Source organism: Hyperolius riggenbachi, chromosome 1 (assembly GCF_040937935.1).
Source record: "Hyperolius riggenbachi isolate aHypRig1 chromosome 1, aHypRig1.pri, whole genome shotgun sequence".
Lineage (NCBI taxonomy): Eukaryota > Metazoa > Chordata > Amphibia > Anura > Hyperoliidae > Hyperolius > Hyperolius riggenbachi.
Window position 1 is genome coordinate 236,232,870 of NC_090646.1, and position 16,743 is coordinate 236,249,612.

General features: G+C 42.6%; 1 protein-coding gene across 1 annotated transcript in view; it reads right to left on the minus strand.

Moving 5' to 3' along the window:
• Window positions 1-1,266: 1,266 nt before the first annotated feature.
• Window positions 1,267-16,743, minus strand: part of BANK1 (B cell scaffold protein with ankyrin repeats 1) — a 69,036-nt gene continuing 53,559 nt past the window's right edge. Inside the window, exons 6-8 of the mRNA XM_068231616.1 lie at window positions 11,447-11,520; window positions 9,159-9,226; window positions 1,267-1,587 (exon numbers count right to left, since the gene is read on the minus strand). Coding sequence (XP_068087717.1) covers window positions 9,161-9,226; window positions 11,447-11,520 — 140 coding nt within the window. The 3' untranslated portion in view covers window positions 1,267-1,587; window positions 9,159-9,160. The remainder of the gene's footprint in view (window positions 1,588-9,158; window positions 9,227-11,446; window positions 11,521-16,743) is intronic.

The window sequence follows — 16,743 nt, forward strand, 5'->3', positions numbered from 1 at the left end:
TGAGAGCACAGGGGAACAGAGGTGACACAGAGGGGGATACTGAGGGCACAGGGTAACAGAGGTGACACAGAAGGGGACACTGAGGGCACAGGGGAACAGAGGTGACACAGAGGAGGACACTGAGGGCACAAGGAAACAAAGGTGATACAGAGGTGGACACTGAGGGAACAGAGGTTACACAGAGGAGGACACTGAGGGCAGAGGGGAACAGAAGTGACACAGAGGGGGACACTGAGGGCACAAGGGAACAAAGGTTACACAGAGGGGGGACACTGAGGGCACAGGGGAACAGAGGTTACACAGAGGGGGACACTGAGGGCACAGGGGAACAGAGGTGACACAGAGGAGGACAATGAGGGCACAAGGGAACAGAGGTTACACAGAGGGGGACACTGAGGGTACAGGGGAACAGAGGTGACACAGAGGAGGACACTGAGGGCACATGGGAACAGAGGTTACACAGAGGGGGACACTGAGGGCACAGGGGAACAGAGGTGACACAGAGGAGGACACTAAGGGCACAAGGGAACCGAGGTTAGACAGAGGGGGACACTGAGGGCACAGGGGAACAGAGGTTACACAGAGGGGGACACTGAGGGCACAGGGGAACAGAGGTGACACAGAGGAGGACACTAAGGGCACAAGGGAACCGAGGTTAGACAGAGGGGGACACTGAGGGCACAGGGGAACAGAGGTTACACAGAGGGGGACACTGAGGGCACAGGGGAACAGAGGTGACACAGAGGGGGACACTGAGGGCACAAGGGAACCGAGGTGACACAGAGGAGGACACTGAGGGCACAGGGGAACAGAGGTGACACAAAGGGGGACACTGAGGGCACAGGGGAACAGAGGTGACACAGAGGGGGACACTGAGGGCACAGGGAAACAGAGGTGACACATAGGGGGACACTGGAGGTACAGGGGAAAAGAGGAGGTACAGGGAACAGAGATGGCACAGTTTTCAGATTCAAAAAAAGATTTGGGTTAAGAACGAACCTACAGTCCCTATCTAATTTGTTAACTTGGGACTACCAGCATAAGAAATATGAGAATAGTCCATATTGTATACAAATATGAAAATAAGTCCATATTGTATACAAAGTAAAACCTGTGACCAAGCTAAAATTATTAAAAAAAAATACTACATCAACAGCATCAACTGGAAAATGTATTCATACAGTACATATAAATTCATGTTGATAGTTTGTGTATTTTGCCACGGTGTCCAGCTGACGTACAGGTTTTAGGTCATTCACACAGGTGAACAATTGTAATATCTCAGTTATCATATTTTACCAGTAAAACATTTATCTGCAGTGCAATCATTGAGCATCACATTAAATATGTCTTATGCAATACAGATTGTGAAGCTAGTGGATGGTGCAGAGGTCCTTGGTTGTCCATGCCAGGCATTGCTGTGTCACTCTTCTGTGAAACAAAGCCTAGTCTGATTTGACTGAGGAAGGGAAGTTATACAGCTGCTTCCAAAACATGTCTGGGATGAACTTGAAAAGCAAATGCTGTCTTGTCACAGAATTTCAGAATGTATTTTCCTTATTAAATTGGTCATGGTGGAAGAAGCCTCTAAAGGAAAAATAAAGATCATTAGTTGATAATAAAAGAATTGTGATGTGGCACATTACATGTGATAAAGTAAATAATAAATAACCTTTGTTTCACTGGGGCCAATCTCTGTAATCAAACTAAACTTCCTTCATCTTCTTAATAAACTGCAGCAGAAACATCACGTCAGCGTAGTGACATTACTTTATGGGCTGGAATCAAGTACCGGGGATTTATGCTGTCATAAATCACCAGTGGGGACTACCTTTTGTGTGGTGACCCTCTCTCTTTTCCATGGTTCTGGTGACCTTGTTGTTCCTAAATAAATATGTGTTCTGTATTGAACATCTTGATGCAATAGAATTAAAATAGGTTCACTGAGGTAGAAATAGAACGACACTTATTAATCTTTGCTTCCTCTGCATCCTGCCTTGAATTTCCTAACCTGCTACCAGAACAATGACTCCTACCTCATCTCTGTTCACCTGCCTGTATCTTTACCTCTCACTGTGTCAAGTGTGACCGTTCCTGACTTCAGCCCCGGGCTGGTTCTAGACTTTTTGCTGCCTGAGGCAAACTTATGAGGATCTCCTGCCTCCCCATTTGGAATGATCGCACAGCAGCACCCGAAAATGTTCACCCTCAGTATAGGTAGGTAGGTAGGTAGCCAGGTATAGGTGCCCCCAGTGTAGGTAGCAAGTATAGTTGCCCCAGTCTAGGTAACTAGTATAGTAGCCCCAGTATAGGTAGTTAGCATAGTTTCCCCCAGTATAGTTGCCCCAGTATAGGTAGCTAGTAAAGTTGCCCCAGTATAGGTAGTATAGTTGCCCAAGTATAGATAGTATAGTTGTCCCCAGTATAGGTAGTTTAGTTGCCCCCGTATAGGTAGGTAGCTAGTATAGTTTCCCCCCAGTATAGGTAGTATAGTTTCCCCCTAGTATAGATAGCATAGTTGCCTCAGCATAGATAGTATAGTTGCCCCAGTTTAGGTAGTTTAGTTGCCCCAGTATAGGTTGGTAGCTAGTATAGTTGCCCCCCCAGTATAGATAGTATAGTTGCCCCAGTTTAGGTAGCATAGCTGCTCCAGTATAGGTAGCATAGTTGCCCCAGTATGAGGTGTCCCCGCCATGAGGTGAGTTGGAGGGGTAGCAACCAGGAAGGGAGTGCAGCGGGCACAGTGGTGGGGAAGAGGGTTGGCCCCCTCTCCCCCACCTGGGTCCCCCCTTCCAGCGCTTCCGCCTCTAGATACATGGCGGTGGCAGCGGCAGTGGGCGGAAGATGAATGACTCGCTCATTTGACTTCCACTTTCCAGGTGTTGGAGTGCTCAGCTCTGCGTGCGTACCACAAGTCTGCTCCTCCTTCAATGCAGCCCACAGTACACAGTGGGTGGCATTACAGGAGGAGGAGACCTGCAGGACGCACGCAAAGCTGAGCGCTCCGATGCCTGGAACACGCAAGTCAGGTGAGGGAGTCATTCATCTTCCGTCCAATGCCGGTGACACGGACAAATATCTGAAGGGAGAAGCGCCGGAAGGGGGGGCCCAGGTGAGGGGGGTGGCCCCCTCCCCACCACTGTGTCCGCTGTTCCCCCTTGCTGGCTGGTAAAACAAAATAATCTAAATGACCTTGCCTGTATTTAATAAAAATTGCCTTATATCAGGCAGCAGTCCTCATCTGAGTCATATTGTCAGGGCCGGCCTTTGATACGAGCGACCGGAGCGGTCGCTCAGGGCGCCAGCTCACAACGGGGCACTGGGAAGCCTCCCCGTGGCACTCCTGGATAGTGCTAATGTAGCATGAACTAATTCTCGCAGGGCAACCGCTTTGCGGTATTGGTTTTTGACCCTGCATAGTTTGGCATGCGAAAGCAAATGCATATTTGCATGAGCAATGCCTCATGATAAGCCAATTAGGCCAGATTTGTAAAGCCAGATTTGTTAGGGTTAAACTTGGTGTTTGAGCACGCATAAATTCTCTTGTGGTAAGCATTTTCATAGTTGTATCCTTTGGAGGCAGGTGGTGGATGGCTTGCTCTAGGTGGTATGAGCCCTGGGGTGAGCTGTCTGCGCCTGTCCTCCCCCCCCCCCCCGGAGTGTTGTGTGTAAGCCAGCCCTGAGCTCCAAAGCTTGGGGTGACCCATGCTTCACTCCTTTCTCATGTGGTGCCCCCAAGTCAATGCTCATGTAGCAGAGTGCAATGGACGTTAAGGTAAGTGCCTGTCTTTAATATTGAGAGGTGGGTGCGGACGGCCCTCCCCGGCACTGGCCACGCTTGTGGGGGGGGGTTTGCCTGCGCCACCCAGGTTCCCCCTCCGGGGTGCCACTGTGGTCTCCAGGCTGTGAGAGAGCTTGGGGCTTCGCGCCCCCCCCCCCCCCCGGTTGTATGAGGGCATTGGGAGGCCTCCCCGTGGCTCTCCTGAATAGTGCTAATGTAGCATGAACTAATTCCTGCAGGGCAACCGCTTTGCGGTATTGGTTTTTGACCCTGCATAGTTTGGCATGCGAAAGCAAATGCATATTTGCATGAGCAATGCCTCATGATAAGCCAATTAGGCCAGATTTGCAAAGCCAGATTTGTTAGGGTTAAACTTGGTGTTTGAGCACGCATAAATTCTCTTGTGATAAGCACACTTCCCCTTTCTGCCTGTTACCGCCCCCAGACTTCCGCTGCCTGAGGAAGACGCCTCACTTGGGCCCGGCCTGCTTCAGCCTGTATATAGACTGTCCTACAAGAATGTTGTATTCTTCTATGGCCCCTGTAACAAGCCTAGTTTTATTAACAAATAGGAAGGCAAGAAAGAGCAGTAACTGAAGCATGTGCTTTAATATATTGGCCTTGATTTACAAGAGTTCTATAGGTAAAACAAAAATGACCCAAATGACCTTGCCTGTATTTAATAAAAATTGCTTTATATCAGGCAGCAGTCCTCATCTGAGCCATATTGTCAGGGCCGGCCTTTGATATGAGCGACCGGAGCGGTGGCTCAGGGCGCCAGCTCTCAAGAGCGCATACGCCCTGTCGCCCCTTGCCGCCCCGCTTTCTCTCCCTGCGTCCTCTCCGTCTGTAATTAGAGCAGGACTACAAGAACATGGTCGCCGATGTCCACAAATGCGGACAATCGGCAACCATTTTCTTGTAGTCCCTGCTCTAACTACAGATGGAGCGGAGGCGGGGAGAGAAGAGTGACGTCAGCGCTGGAGCGTGGAAGTCAGGTGAGTCAGTCTCTGCCCGGCCTGCTGCCGCAGAAGGGGGGGGGATTGACTGGGGTCAAACTACCTACACTGGGGGCATACTACCTACATTGGGGGCATACCACCTACACTAGGGGCATACTACCTACACTGGGGGCAGCTATGCTACTACATTGGGGGCAGCTATGCTACTACACTGGGGGCATACTACCTATACTGGGGGCATACTACCTTCACTGGGAGCAGCTATGCTACTACACTGGGGGCATACTACCTACACTGGGGGCAGCTATGCTACTACACTGGGGGCAGCTATGCTACTACACTGGGGGCATACTACCTACACTGGGAGCAGCTATGCTACTACACTGGGGGCATACTACCGACACTAGGGGCATACTACCTACACTGGGGCATACTACCTTCACTGAGAGCAGCTATGCTACTACACTGGGGGCATACTCCCTACACTGGGGGCATACTACCTACACTGGGGGCATACTACCTACACTGGGGGCAACTATGCTACTACACTGGGGGCAACTATGTTACTACACTGGGGGCAGCTATGCTACTACACTGGGGGCAGATATGCTACTACACTGGAGGCATACCACCTACACTGGGGCATACTACCTACACTGGGGGCATACTACCTACATGGGGGGTGGCTATGCTACTACACTGGGGGCATGCTACCTACACTGGGGGAATACTACCTACACTGGGGGCAACTATGTTACTACACTGAGGGCAACTATGCTACTACACTGGGGGCAACTATACTACCTACACTGGGGGCAGCTATGCTACCTATATTGGGAAACTAAACTACCTACACTGGGGGCAACTATGCTACCTATATGGGGACAACTATGCTACTTACACTGGGCGCAACTATACTAGCTACCTATGCTGGGGCAACTATACTACCTATACTGAGGGCTACTATACTAGCTACCTTTACTGTGGCAACTATACTACCTATGCTTGGCTACCTACACTGAGGGCACCTACACATGAGATCCTATACTGAGGACACCTATACCTGGCTATCTACCTACCTATACTGAGTCTGAGGGCATTTTTTGGGGAGGGCCGCACCACAGCTATAACGAGCGTTGCAAATTGTTGGTGCTATATATGGACATGTGTGTGTGTGCGTGCGTATGTGTGTACGCGCGCAAAGAGGATGGGGGGGGGGGGCACCAAAATCCGGTTTCGCTCAGGGTGCAGTGAAACCTAAGGCAGGCCTTGCATATTGTACCATACTAAGTGAGGGTGAAAGGTCCATGAATTAGTGATTTGGTTATGCAGTTGCCATTACATGCATACACTTGTAGGGACAATGTTTCTTAAAGGACCGCTATTGCTTAGATATTGTAAAATGTAAAATACATTTGTATGCATTCGTAAAAAATGTGCATTTGTCCCATAATAAAATGCACTATAAATTTTTTTTTCCTATGTAGTTTACAATAGGCAGTACAAATCTGACAGATCTGTCGGGTTTTGGACTAGTCCATCTCCTCCTTGGGGATTCTCAGGGTTTTATTTTCAAAAGCATTTATTACATGGCAGTTGCTATGTCTAACTGTCAGAAGAGTGTGCAGTGAATAGGGAGGCTGGTAGGCGTCTTTCTATAGACCCTTTCCAGGGAATACTTTTGAAAATAATAAAGGGAATATTGAGAATCCCCCACGAGGAGGTGGACGAGTCCAAAACCTGACAGATCTGTCAGATTTTTACTGCCTACTGTAAGCAACAGTAACAGAGGAGAAAAGTCATTCATAGTGCATTTTTATAGTACATAGTGAAGACCAGGTGCATAACAAGAAAAACTTCAAAACTTTGAATGGGGACCCTCCCCCCACCTTTCTGCTTAGGTAAACTGAGACTTATTGTTATTTAATTGAAGCACTGCACACATTTTCTCTTTAATTACATTAGCTTCTGTGATAAAACATGAATGTTTCACACATACAGACACATATGGTGTGCAGAAAATGGATACAGAAAACCAACAGATGAGTGTGCTCTCGGCCTCAGCTTATTACACTCATTCTGTTTATTTCTAATGGAGCAGAACTGTCTCTGCAGACTTCTGCAGCATCACTACAGTATACAATACTTGGGCAGGGGTAGAGAGGTTGTGGGCTGGGCGCTATACACAAAACTTAGCCTGGTGCACACAAAATAGGGATTGTCTACAAATCATTGTCTGCAAAACTTTGTATGATTCCTTATCAGTGGCTGAGCAGATACAGTTATTAGAATAAATCTGTGGAGAGCAGAGAGCAGAAAGTTTTTCTCTCTCCCTTCCCTTAATTGTCAGTCTCTCAGGACTTCTCCCCCTATGGGGCTCCCTGTAGCATCTGGGCCCCCCTGCAGCTGCATCCCTTGCAGGGTCTATTGCTATGCCCCTGCTGAAGACATTTCAGTCACAGGATTACAGCCAGTAAGGACTGTATGCGTATGCTGGATGTGCTGGATACTGTAATGCCCATAGTGAAAACTGTTCTCTATAAATATATTTTCTCCATATAAGAAATGAAACGATACAAAAAAGCCTATTTTTTTCAAACTTAGCGCAGTTTGTATTGCCCACAGTGTGAATAGCTTCATCGCTGTACTCCTGGTATTGGGCGTTGTTGTCATCATAGTTTGAAATTAAATAATTTGAATTCATTAATAAACAGAGAAAAGATAAGATGCAGTTACGGAATGATAACACCATATACACAACGTGCAATGTGCTTACTGAAGTAGGTATCTAAAATTACAAAGTGCTGAGTACATAACACACAAAAAACTTTTGTATTGGTATTTGCTTTTAAATCCTAGAAATATATGTGGCTTTTGAAATTTTAGTTAACTTTGATAGTTTTCCCTTATTCTACTGTAGGTGCCCCATATGGTGAGCACTCCCTTCCAGCCTCTGTATTCCACATTTGCAGTCAGGGCCGGTTTAAGCAACAATGGGGCCCCAGGGCAAAATAAACCTGGGGGGCCCCCCAACATATACCCCGGAACAAAAATCAGCATTAGGGGGACCTTTTTTGCAGCTGGTATAGTCAGGGTGTGAAGTCCCAATCGGTCAGAGCTCCACATTCTGGCTATCCCAGCCTGCATGGGGGACAAGGGGTTAAAAAGTTAAAAAAAGTTTAAAAAAAAAAAATCCCACACTCTAAACATAAAAAAAATTGGGAAAATAGGAAAAAATACCAGGGATCTTCATACAGCCATATTGCGGCTGTATAGCAATCCCTGGCCAAAGCGCTGCGGCTGCGTATGGACCCCCTGGAAACCCCGTCAGGAAATTTATTGCGCTTTCGTTTGATACATGTAAAATTACACTACCGTTAGGTTTGCTACTAAAAGTTACATTTACCGCATTTAAAACTATACTTTTTTCCTTGTAAACTTTAAAATCGATTTTCTCAAAAACTATAAGGTCTTTTTGAAAAATTGTTTTTTCTTCTTATTCCTAATGATCTCCTTAACATATCCTGCAAATTTAGGGTTTCTAGCATTTAAGGTGGATTTGCTATTAACCATTAAAGTCGGCAGGTTTTTAAATTTTTTTTTTTCCTTTGAAACTTTAAAATCGATTTTCTCAAAAACTATAAGGCCGATTTGAATTTTTTTTTCTCTTGTAGCCACTGGGGGCCCCTACAAGCTCTGGGGCCCTGGGGCAGCTGCCTCCTTTGCCTTAATGGTAGCGCCGGCCCTGTTTGCAGTTTCAACTGGTTTCAGTCATAGTGAGGTGCAGTCGTCACTGTCCACTCTGTGCGCCCTTGTGAATCACACTCAATGTCCTTGGCATGTGGGGTGTGGAAACAATAGTAACCATAGATGCTCAGAGCTGAGCAGGAGTTTGTACAAAGAAGGTGCTCAGAATGGACAGAGCACGTCCTCTTGTGCTCCAACTGGAACTAAGAACGAGGGCTACAGTAGTACTAGGGAGTGGAAGCTGGGGGCAGTAAGTGTTCGAGGATCCTAAGGATTTACCGGGAATGCATAGCTTTTAATTTTTCCTCATTTTTTAAAAAAAAAGATCCTATTGATGGTGTTGCATAGTCACAAAATCTTTAACCTATTAATAGCTGTAGCCATAATTTCATGTGAGCACAGCAAGCTTTTGCAACCTCATGTCTTTGCCTACAATTACCGTAGATACTCAAGCATACTCAAGCATTCCATAATTTCTTTCAGCATATCTAATCTGACATGGACTTTTCACAGGAACCAGCAACTAGCTTGCAGAACAGTTGGAATAGTGTTTGCATGTGTTGGGCTGAATAGATAACTGTTTGACCAGAAGAACTACTGTATGTTCACAATACCGGTATCTGCAAATTATTCTAGATTTCGAATTTGAAAAAAGATTACACACTTACCATCACTTATTGTATGGTAATTTCCCATATGTTCCATATTCTTTTCTTGGGGGATGAGGAGGAGCATGCTTTAAAAAAAAACATTTTTGATCTATATGAAAAGATTAAACTACCATAGTTCTTTAAAAAAAAAGTCATTAATTCTGTTAATAAATCAATAGAATTTAAAGTATACGTAATACTACTCAGTAAGTTTCAAGGTACTGATACACAAATTAGTGTTTTCGATCAGTTAGACACAACATTCAAGAAAAACTTTGACTTTGATGAAAATCTATTGAATATTTATTTATTGCAATGAACCACTGGAATGCATGATAAAACAGAAAAAGCAAAAACATTTATATTTAAGTTCTATGACACACAAGATAAAAAGAGTGATGAGCAGTAGTGATGAGCAGAAATTACGCCCATGCGTAATTGCGCATCATAATACGCAATTACGCTTTGTAATGGCAATGCGAAATTTCGGGGGAATAACATAATTAATTTCGTAGTTTATTATTCCTAATTGTAATTACGCATGAATTTACGCGTAATTTTGTGCCGACTTTGGCGGTGAATAGCAAAAGCCCCCATACATGCTATTGCTACCAAAATTGCTACATGTGTTAAAAAGAATAGAGGGTACAAGTTACAAAAAGAATTGTTCACAAAGACCATGTAGTTTTTCGATTTTAAAAATACAAAAAAAAAATTAAACTGTAATTTTTCTGGGTTTAAAAAACATTTTCTTTGCATATATGCGCTTTGAGTCCTATGGGAGAAAAGCGCTTTACAAATGTTATTGTATTATTGTATTGTATTAAAATCGATTTTCTCAACTACAACTACAAAGTCTTTTTGAATTTTTTTTTGCTTGTACCCACTATTCTTCTTAACATATGCAGCAATTTTGGTACCAATAGCATGTATGGGGGTTCTGCTATTCACTGCCAAAGTCGGCACAAAATTATGCATAAACTACGCATAAATTAATGCGTAATTAAGAATGACTATACAAAGTGAATTGAATTACGAATAGGTAATTACGTATATGCGTAATTGCGGACATTTACACGCAATTTCACGTAATCGTAATTAGCAGACTACGATCTTCACTACATGCTTGCGTGTTTCCCTTTCTACTTGCTTGTGTCTTCCCTTTTCTACTTAAACGTAAGTCAGACTGTAGGAATTCTAATGAATAATTTCAGTCTTATTATTCATAAACATGTAATAAATCAGTGAACATCGTTTAACAAATAAAACCAAACCTGTGGCTGCATTCTTTAGTGTTTAAAAATCGAATACTGTTTGTTAAAGGAAAACAATTGGAAGAAAACTCGTGCATTATTTCACAATTCATACATGAGTTTTAGAAAACAATATTTCCAGCCAACACATTAAAATACAAGTTTTCAAAGTTTCAGCGCCTGAGAAGGCCTCCCTTCAAAATGTAGCTTTATGGTACATTCAAACAACGACATTGCTATATTAGTATATACCTCCTAAATAGTACCTAGTCTCACTCTTCCAATAGTGATCTGTAGTCATCTCTCCACATCTCTGCAGCTGAACTAACATGCAAATACTGACCAGTAACAGCATTTCCTCAGTGTGCTTCAATATGTTATACTGTAGTACAGTATAAATTATAAAGCTCTTGTTCAGAAAACTCAATATTGAACAGATCACAGTGCAGATGATCCCTAGTAAATCTGAGTAGATGAAAAGGCTATAACCACGGATATGACTATGTGTCTCCTGCTCAGCATAGGAGAGGATACCAGCATGATTGTGGTTTCCAGCATGCCCAAGGAGATCATGTGATAACAGCTGCAATAGACAGGGATACAGTATGTTTCCCAGCTTTACAACTAACTCGGAAAAGTGATGTCATAGACTTAATTGGATATCCAAAACTTAAATTTTACTGCATTTGTTTTCTTGCTTTTAGGGTTTTCAGCTCAAAACTACCAAATTTGACTGGGAACCTGGAAATGTTGATATTTCTCAGCTTATCTCTAGTGGTATCATTCAAAGAAGGTGGAACGTAAATGAATATGGCAAATACATTTTGGCTAGATTAGATATAAAGCTTTCTTTTGACTTTTTTCAGCCACATGGGCAGAACCTTGTGTGATGACATAGACGCTGTTTACTAAGTCCTCAATAAAGTTCCTCAAAGTGGAATCACACAGCCCAAAGTTCCAAGCACAGAGCTTCATTCAAGGAAGTCCATTCTCATTTTATAACAATATGATTCAAATATATATGATTCCATCTTACAAGTAAAGGGCACTTACTGGTGAACTGGGTGCTTTTTGATAGATGCTGCTATCGAATGTTCTATAAACGGCTCTCTGTTTTGCAGAGATTGCTGAAATATAAAACATGTCTTCTTATAACCAAAATATTACTTTTTTGAATAGCTAGATCTACTACAAATGTAAATAAGGAAATATCAGCCAATAAGTCCTATCTGTATCATTAACTGAGTAAACTCTACAGCTAGATCTACTACAGATGTAAATAAGGAAATAGTAGCCAATAAATCGTGTCTGTATCATTTGTATGTTATTTTTGGCACTGGGCTTTTGGTAAGCATTGCAAGTCATGTATCATGTTCAAAAAGCAGTGCAGAACAGATTATCTTTAGCGCTAAGTTAGTAGCAAGTGTTGTCAGAGCTATGACAAGTTCGGCAAGTATCGCCAAAAAGGATCAGCTAGTGTCCTAAGCGTTCAGTTAGTGTTAGGCATATCATATCAGATTCAGGGTTAGCGCTCTGCATTTGGGGTATCAGTTTGTGTTAGGCATATCAGTTCATATTAGGCATTTTAGTAGGAAGGTTAGGGCTACACATATTGGTGGAAGGGATAGTATGGGGAGATAGGGTAGGCAGAAGTTAGAAGACCACCATCAGCAACAAATGATCAAAAACAGTTGCTACCTGAACAAGAATATCAATAATATTATGTTACCAATAATATTCCTTATGTTACCAATATTCCGCACTTGTCAAAACTATTAAAGTCACCACAATACGTACACTAGACAGCTTCCTAAAAATATCACAGTTTGTTTCATATTTGCTTTTCAAAATTCTTATACATTGATTACATTGATAAATAGCTTTGAAATGTTATAATTTGCTATACTCATTATAGCTAATAAGTTTAGTACATACTACACACTGATCCACTCTAGAATATTACAGTGCTTCTCCATCACAGTGGTCTTTTTTTTATACACTACTTGATGCATCATTAGGACTAATTTAGACGTATGAAATCTTCTAGAATTCTTCTTAAATGTATAGATTAAGTCTTATTCTCAATTAGTGTAACCTGAACTTGCTGTTTGCTTTGAGAGAGGTTTGGCAGAATAAGACAAAATGTTTAGAATTCTGAAGAGCCAGACTCTGAATGCCATTGAAGTCAGTGTAACAGTTCGAGTGGAATGTTCAGGATTACAGCAACTCCTTCATCTGCTCAATTTTTAGTGGCTTTATCAGCTCTTTTTGGCCCATCAGTGGCTTATCTGTGAATGGGATGGCCAGTTAGATTTTTTGTTTTTATCTGAAGTCCGATTCATATGGTTAGAAGCATTCCAAAATGTAGCAGATGCTTTCCAGCTGCATAGTGCGCGTGCATGGGTAATTCGGGGATACGGTAGTCACCAGACCCCGGAATTATGTCTCCCTTCGAGTTGCTATGACACGGAGAGGAAATAGTATTTTACATCACCAGGAATTTGAGCAGCAGCAGGGTTAGCCGTCATTCTGCTCACCCTGCACACAACCCACCAGTGACATTCATTACATATATATGTACACTTATAGAAGGCCTGAAAATGTCATTATGTGACTGGCTTCATGGCTGCTGGACAGTGGGGACTGGCACAATATTTTGGATCGCCACAGAGCCTGATAAAACACTCAAAAACATACACCAGAAAATACATGAACATCACTGTTATTCAGTTCTGACTTTACCAAACCCAATTACCGATATTATTTATGACAAATTTTACCATATCTGAAAACTAACACTGGTCTTGATCTGTGTCAACATGCAAATATAACAAAACTGAATTGCTAAATGTCTTTGCAGAATTACATGCTTCAACATCTTAATTTACATTTTAAGGAAATTGTAATAAATCCCAGCCATGTTCATGTTTTCCCATTTTGACTGTCTACAGAATTCTAACACTACCATGTAATGTGTTTTTGCACAGCATTTCATATTGTGCTTTTAATATAATGCTAGAAATGGCAAGTACACATGAACTGACTTTTGTTATATATGATTTAGTGACTTCTGGATCTGCTAAATCAATGAAGTTCTTCATAAATCAGTGAGCTTTATAGCAAGTTCTATAGATCACTCATGCAATACAAGGCACCGGTAACCTTCCTAACCTGCCTAGAGGCTGCGGAGTCCCCCCAGAGATTTCAACACTGCTATGGAATATTCATAGAAAATAGGGATATGGAACCAAAGAGCTCTGATGTTAATGTTGTTTATAAATCACACAGCTAATGCAATAACCACTAGCACTTCTATCAGAGTCACGGCAGGAAATCAATACTGCAACATTGACAAATAAAAATGAGCAAATATTGTGCTTAAGATGAATGCATTTATCATGCACCGTGCTTCATATCATTTAAAATTTAGTTGTTAAGCATTCTGTTACATGAAGGTGACTAGACTGCTTATTATATGCAATATAAAAGGAACAGGCTGAAATTAGTGGAGAGGCTGCACCTGCCAGTGCCAGACAGGATACAAAGGAGGGCGAGAGACTTCTTGTTATGTGAGCTTAAATAAATACTCTAGTATCATCCTATTACAGTGACCACTGTCAGGCTGGTCATAAAGCGTGTAATTCTAGGATGCCTTAGTACCTCAGGCATTCTGGTGTCTTTTATCTCCAGTATCAACCTCCATAGAACCCCCAGACTATTCTCTCTCCTAGTTATAAGGCCAGTGCTGCCTATCCTGATACTAAGGCATCCTGGAATTATCCGCTTTATGACCAGTCTGACACTGGCCACTGTAATAAGGTGAGTCTGTTCCACAGCGGTGTTATTGATCTCCCTGTTTTTAATTGGGGTGTATATAAAAGGATGATCAGCGGATTGCAGTAGTGGGCTGGACTGTGTTTGAACGTAGAAGGAATTGGACACATACAGTATGCTTGGACTCTATTGCATATATACTAGGACTACATTTTTTATGAGATTAGATGCTGGTATATGGATGTGGGCTTAAACTAATTGTATAGAATTTGCGAAAGGTTGATAGCGCACTCAGACACTTTAATATAAAGGGGAAAAAAATCACTGCAACGCTTTCTTATTTTTACTACTCTAGTATCTTATTAATTCATCACATCTTAGGGAGATTATGGAAATTGTAATTGTATAAAAGTCTTCAAGGTGAACTCCAAGCAAATGTTAAAAACACCATGTAGTAGGGCTGGAATCACCAATACCCACAGTAGGCATGTGCGTACAGGTGACTGGGTGACCTAGAGATCTAGATCTAAACCTAGCATCTACTGAGGGGCAGAGAGTCTAGTTTTCTGTGCCTGTAAACTCCTGCAATACAAATCTGGCCCGTGATCTAATCTGTTAATTGGAACTTTTCCTATCTTGATATTTGCCTATATAAAAGCACTACTGCACACACGTTATACAGGGGAATCTATACTTTTAGCCTTTGCACAATGTTGTTATAACAACATGAATGATGAGCTCATAATGAGAAGAAAAAGCCAATCACTTAGCTACATATTCTGTACTGCCCAATTAGCAAGCTGGGAAACAAGGAAGTACTGAGACTGTATGGCTATTGGAAGTAAAAGCAATATATTGGCCTTGCGGTAAAGGGAAAGGGGCAACTTTCAACACTCACAAGTAGAAATGGGTCAAATTCAGCAAATATTGTGTGGCTATGTTCCAGTACCTTAAAAGTGGTTTGAAGTTACAGCGTGCCCCATTCAGTGTCATAGCCCAAAGAGTGTCTGGTTTTCGGTGCTAACAAAATGTGTACATACTTTTCTGCCCCCCCCCCCACACACAGAGTGTATCTACCTTGTAGAACCCTGTAGAGAGTACCCAGCTTATGTAGTGCTCAATACTCCTGACACACTTTATCAGCAATATGACTGCTGGGAAACACTGGAACAAGGCTGACAGAGATTGGGCTTAGGACAGGGCAAGTTAAGCTAGGATGGAGAAAACTGAGCCATCATGGAGAGTGTTAGCCAGGTGGGAGTTGGTCAGCTAGGACGGAAAGGATCAATCTGGAAGGAACGGCAGTTTGGAGAGGGTTAAGCCGAGATTTTGGTAAGAGGAGGCAACCATTATGAAGAGGATAATGTCATACAAGGGCAGCCAGAAAAAAGAGGGATGGAGCTGAGGCAGCAGTAGGCAGCTATGGTGGACTGAGTTGAGGAGGGGGATCAGCCAGAATGGAGAGGATTAATGCAGGAGGAAGTAGAATTGTGTGGTGAAAATGTTTGCAACTTTAAATTTTTTTTGCAACCAGTTGCAATAATTTATGCTTATAGCAATCAGAAACCTAACCATTGATTCCAATGTATTATTATCAGAAAATGCAACCCAACCCAACCCTATTCTCACACAGAATTCTCCTTTACTGGGCATTGGGCAACTAAAAATCCCCCTGGAGGGAATAAAGAACCCCCCCTGGTGGGCAACTAATAACACCTCCTGGAGGGAAGTAAAACCTCCCCTCCACCTTCGTGGACAACTAATAACCCCCCTGGAGGAAACTAAACACTGCCAGTTGCAAATAATGAGAGCTGGGAAATGTGAAAGAAGGCAGGGCATGTGCAGTTAAAGAGAAACACTAGTGAAAATAATGTAATAAAAAAGTGCTTCATTTTTACAATAATTATGTATAAATGATTTAGTCAGTGTCTGCCCATTGTAAAATCTTTTAAATCCTTAATTTACATTCTCACATTTTTTACATGGTGACATTTTAAACAGCTGTTTCCCACAATGCAACACGGTTCAAAGACAGGTAACTGCCAGGAGTATCACGGTCCTTAGAGTTTCTTGTGTGAGGAGTTTCACCACAATATCAATCATACAGTGCCCCCTGAAGGTCTGTTTGTGAAAAGGAATAGATTTCTCATGTAAAAGGGGGTATCAGCTACTGATTGGGATAAAGTTCAATTCTTGGTCGGAGTTTTTCTTTAAGCACAATCCATTGAAGTTGCAAAATATTATATGTTGCAATAATTTTCATTACAACTTGCTGCAGTATATGCACATCAAAGGCATTCCCAGGTCCTTGTACATCCTTTGTGAGTTTCACCCCTGTTGGATTTTAAAGTGCACCCAACCCAAAATATGCTTGCCTACTGGGGAATAAATGCCTCTGTGCTGTCCAAGCCAGTCCAACCTTGCTGGAGAATGGTTCTGCCTAGACTGTGTTGCTTATCTTAAGAGGAGGAACAGGTGATGCAGTACAAAGGAATATTGTGAAACATAAATGCCTATAGACGTCCAATGTAGGCGGAAGTAGTTTTTTTACTAAAATGCCTTTACAGGCCTGTAGT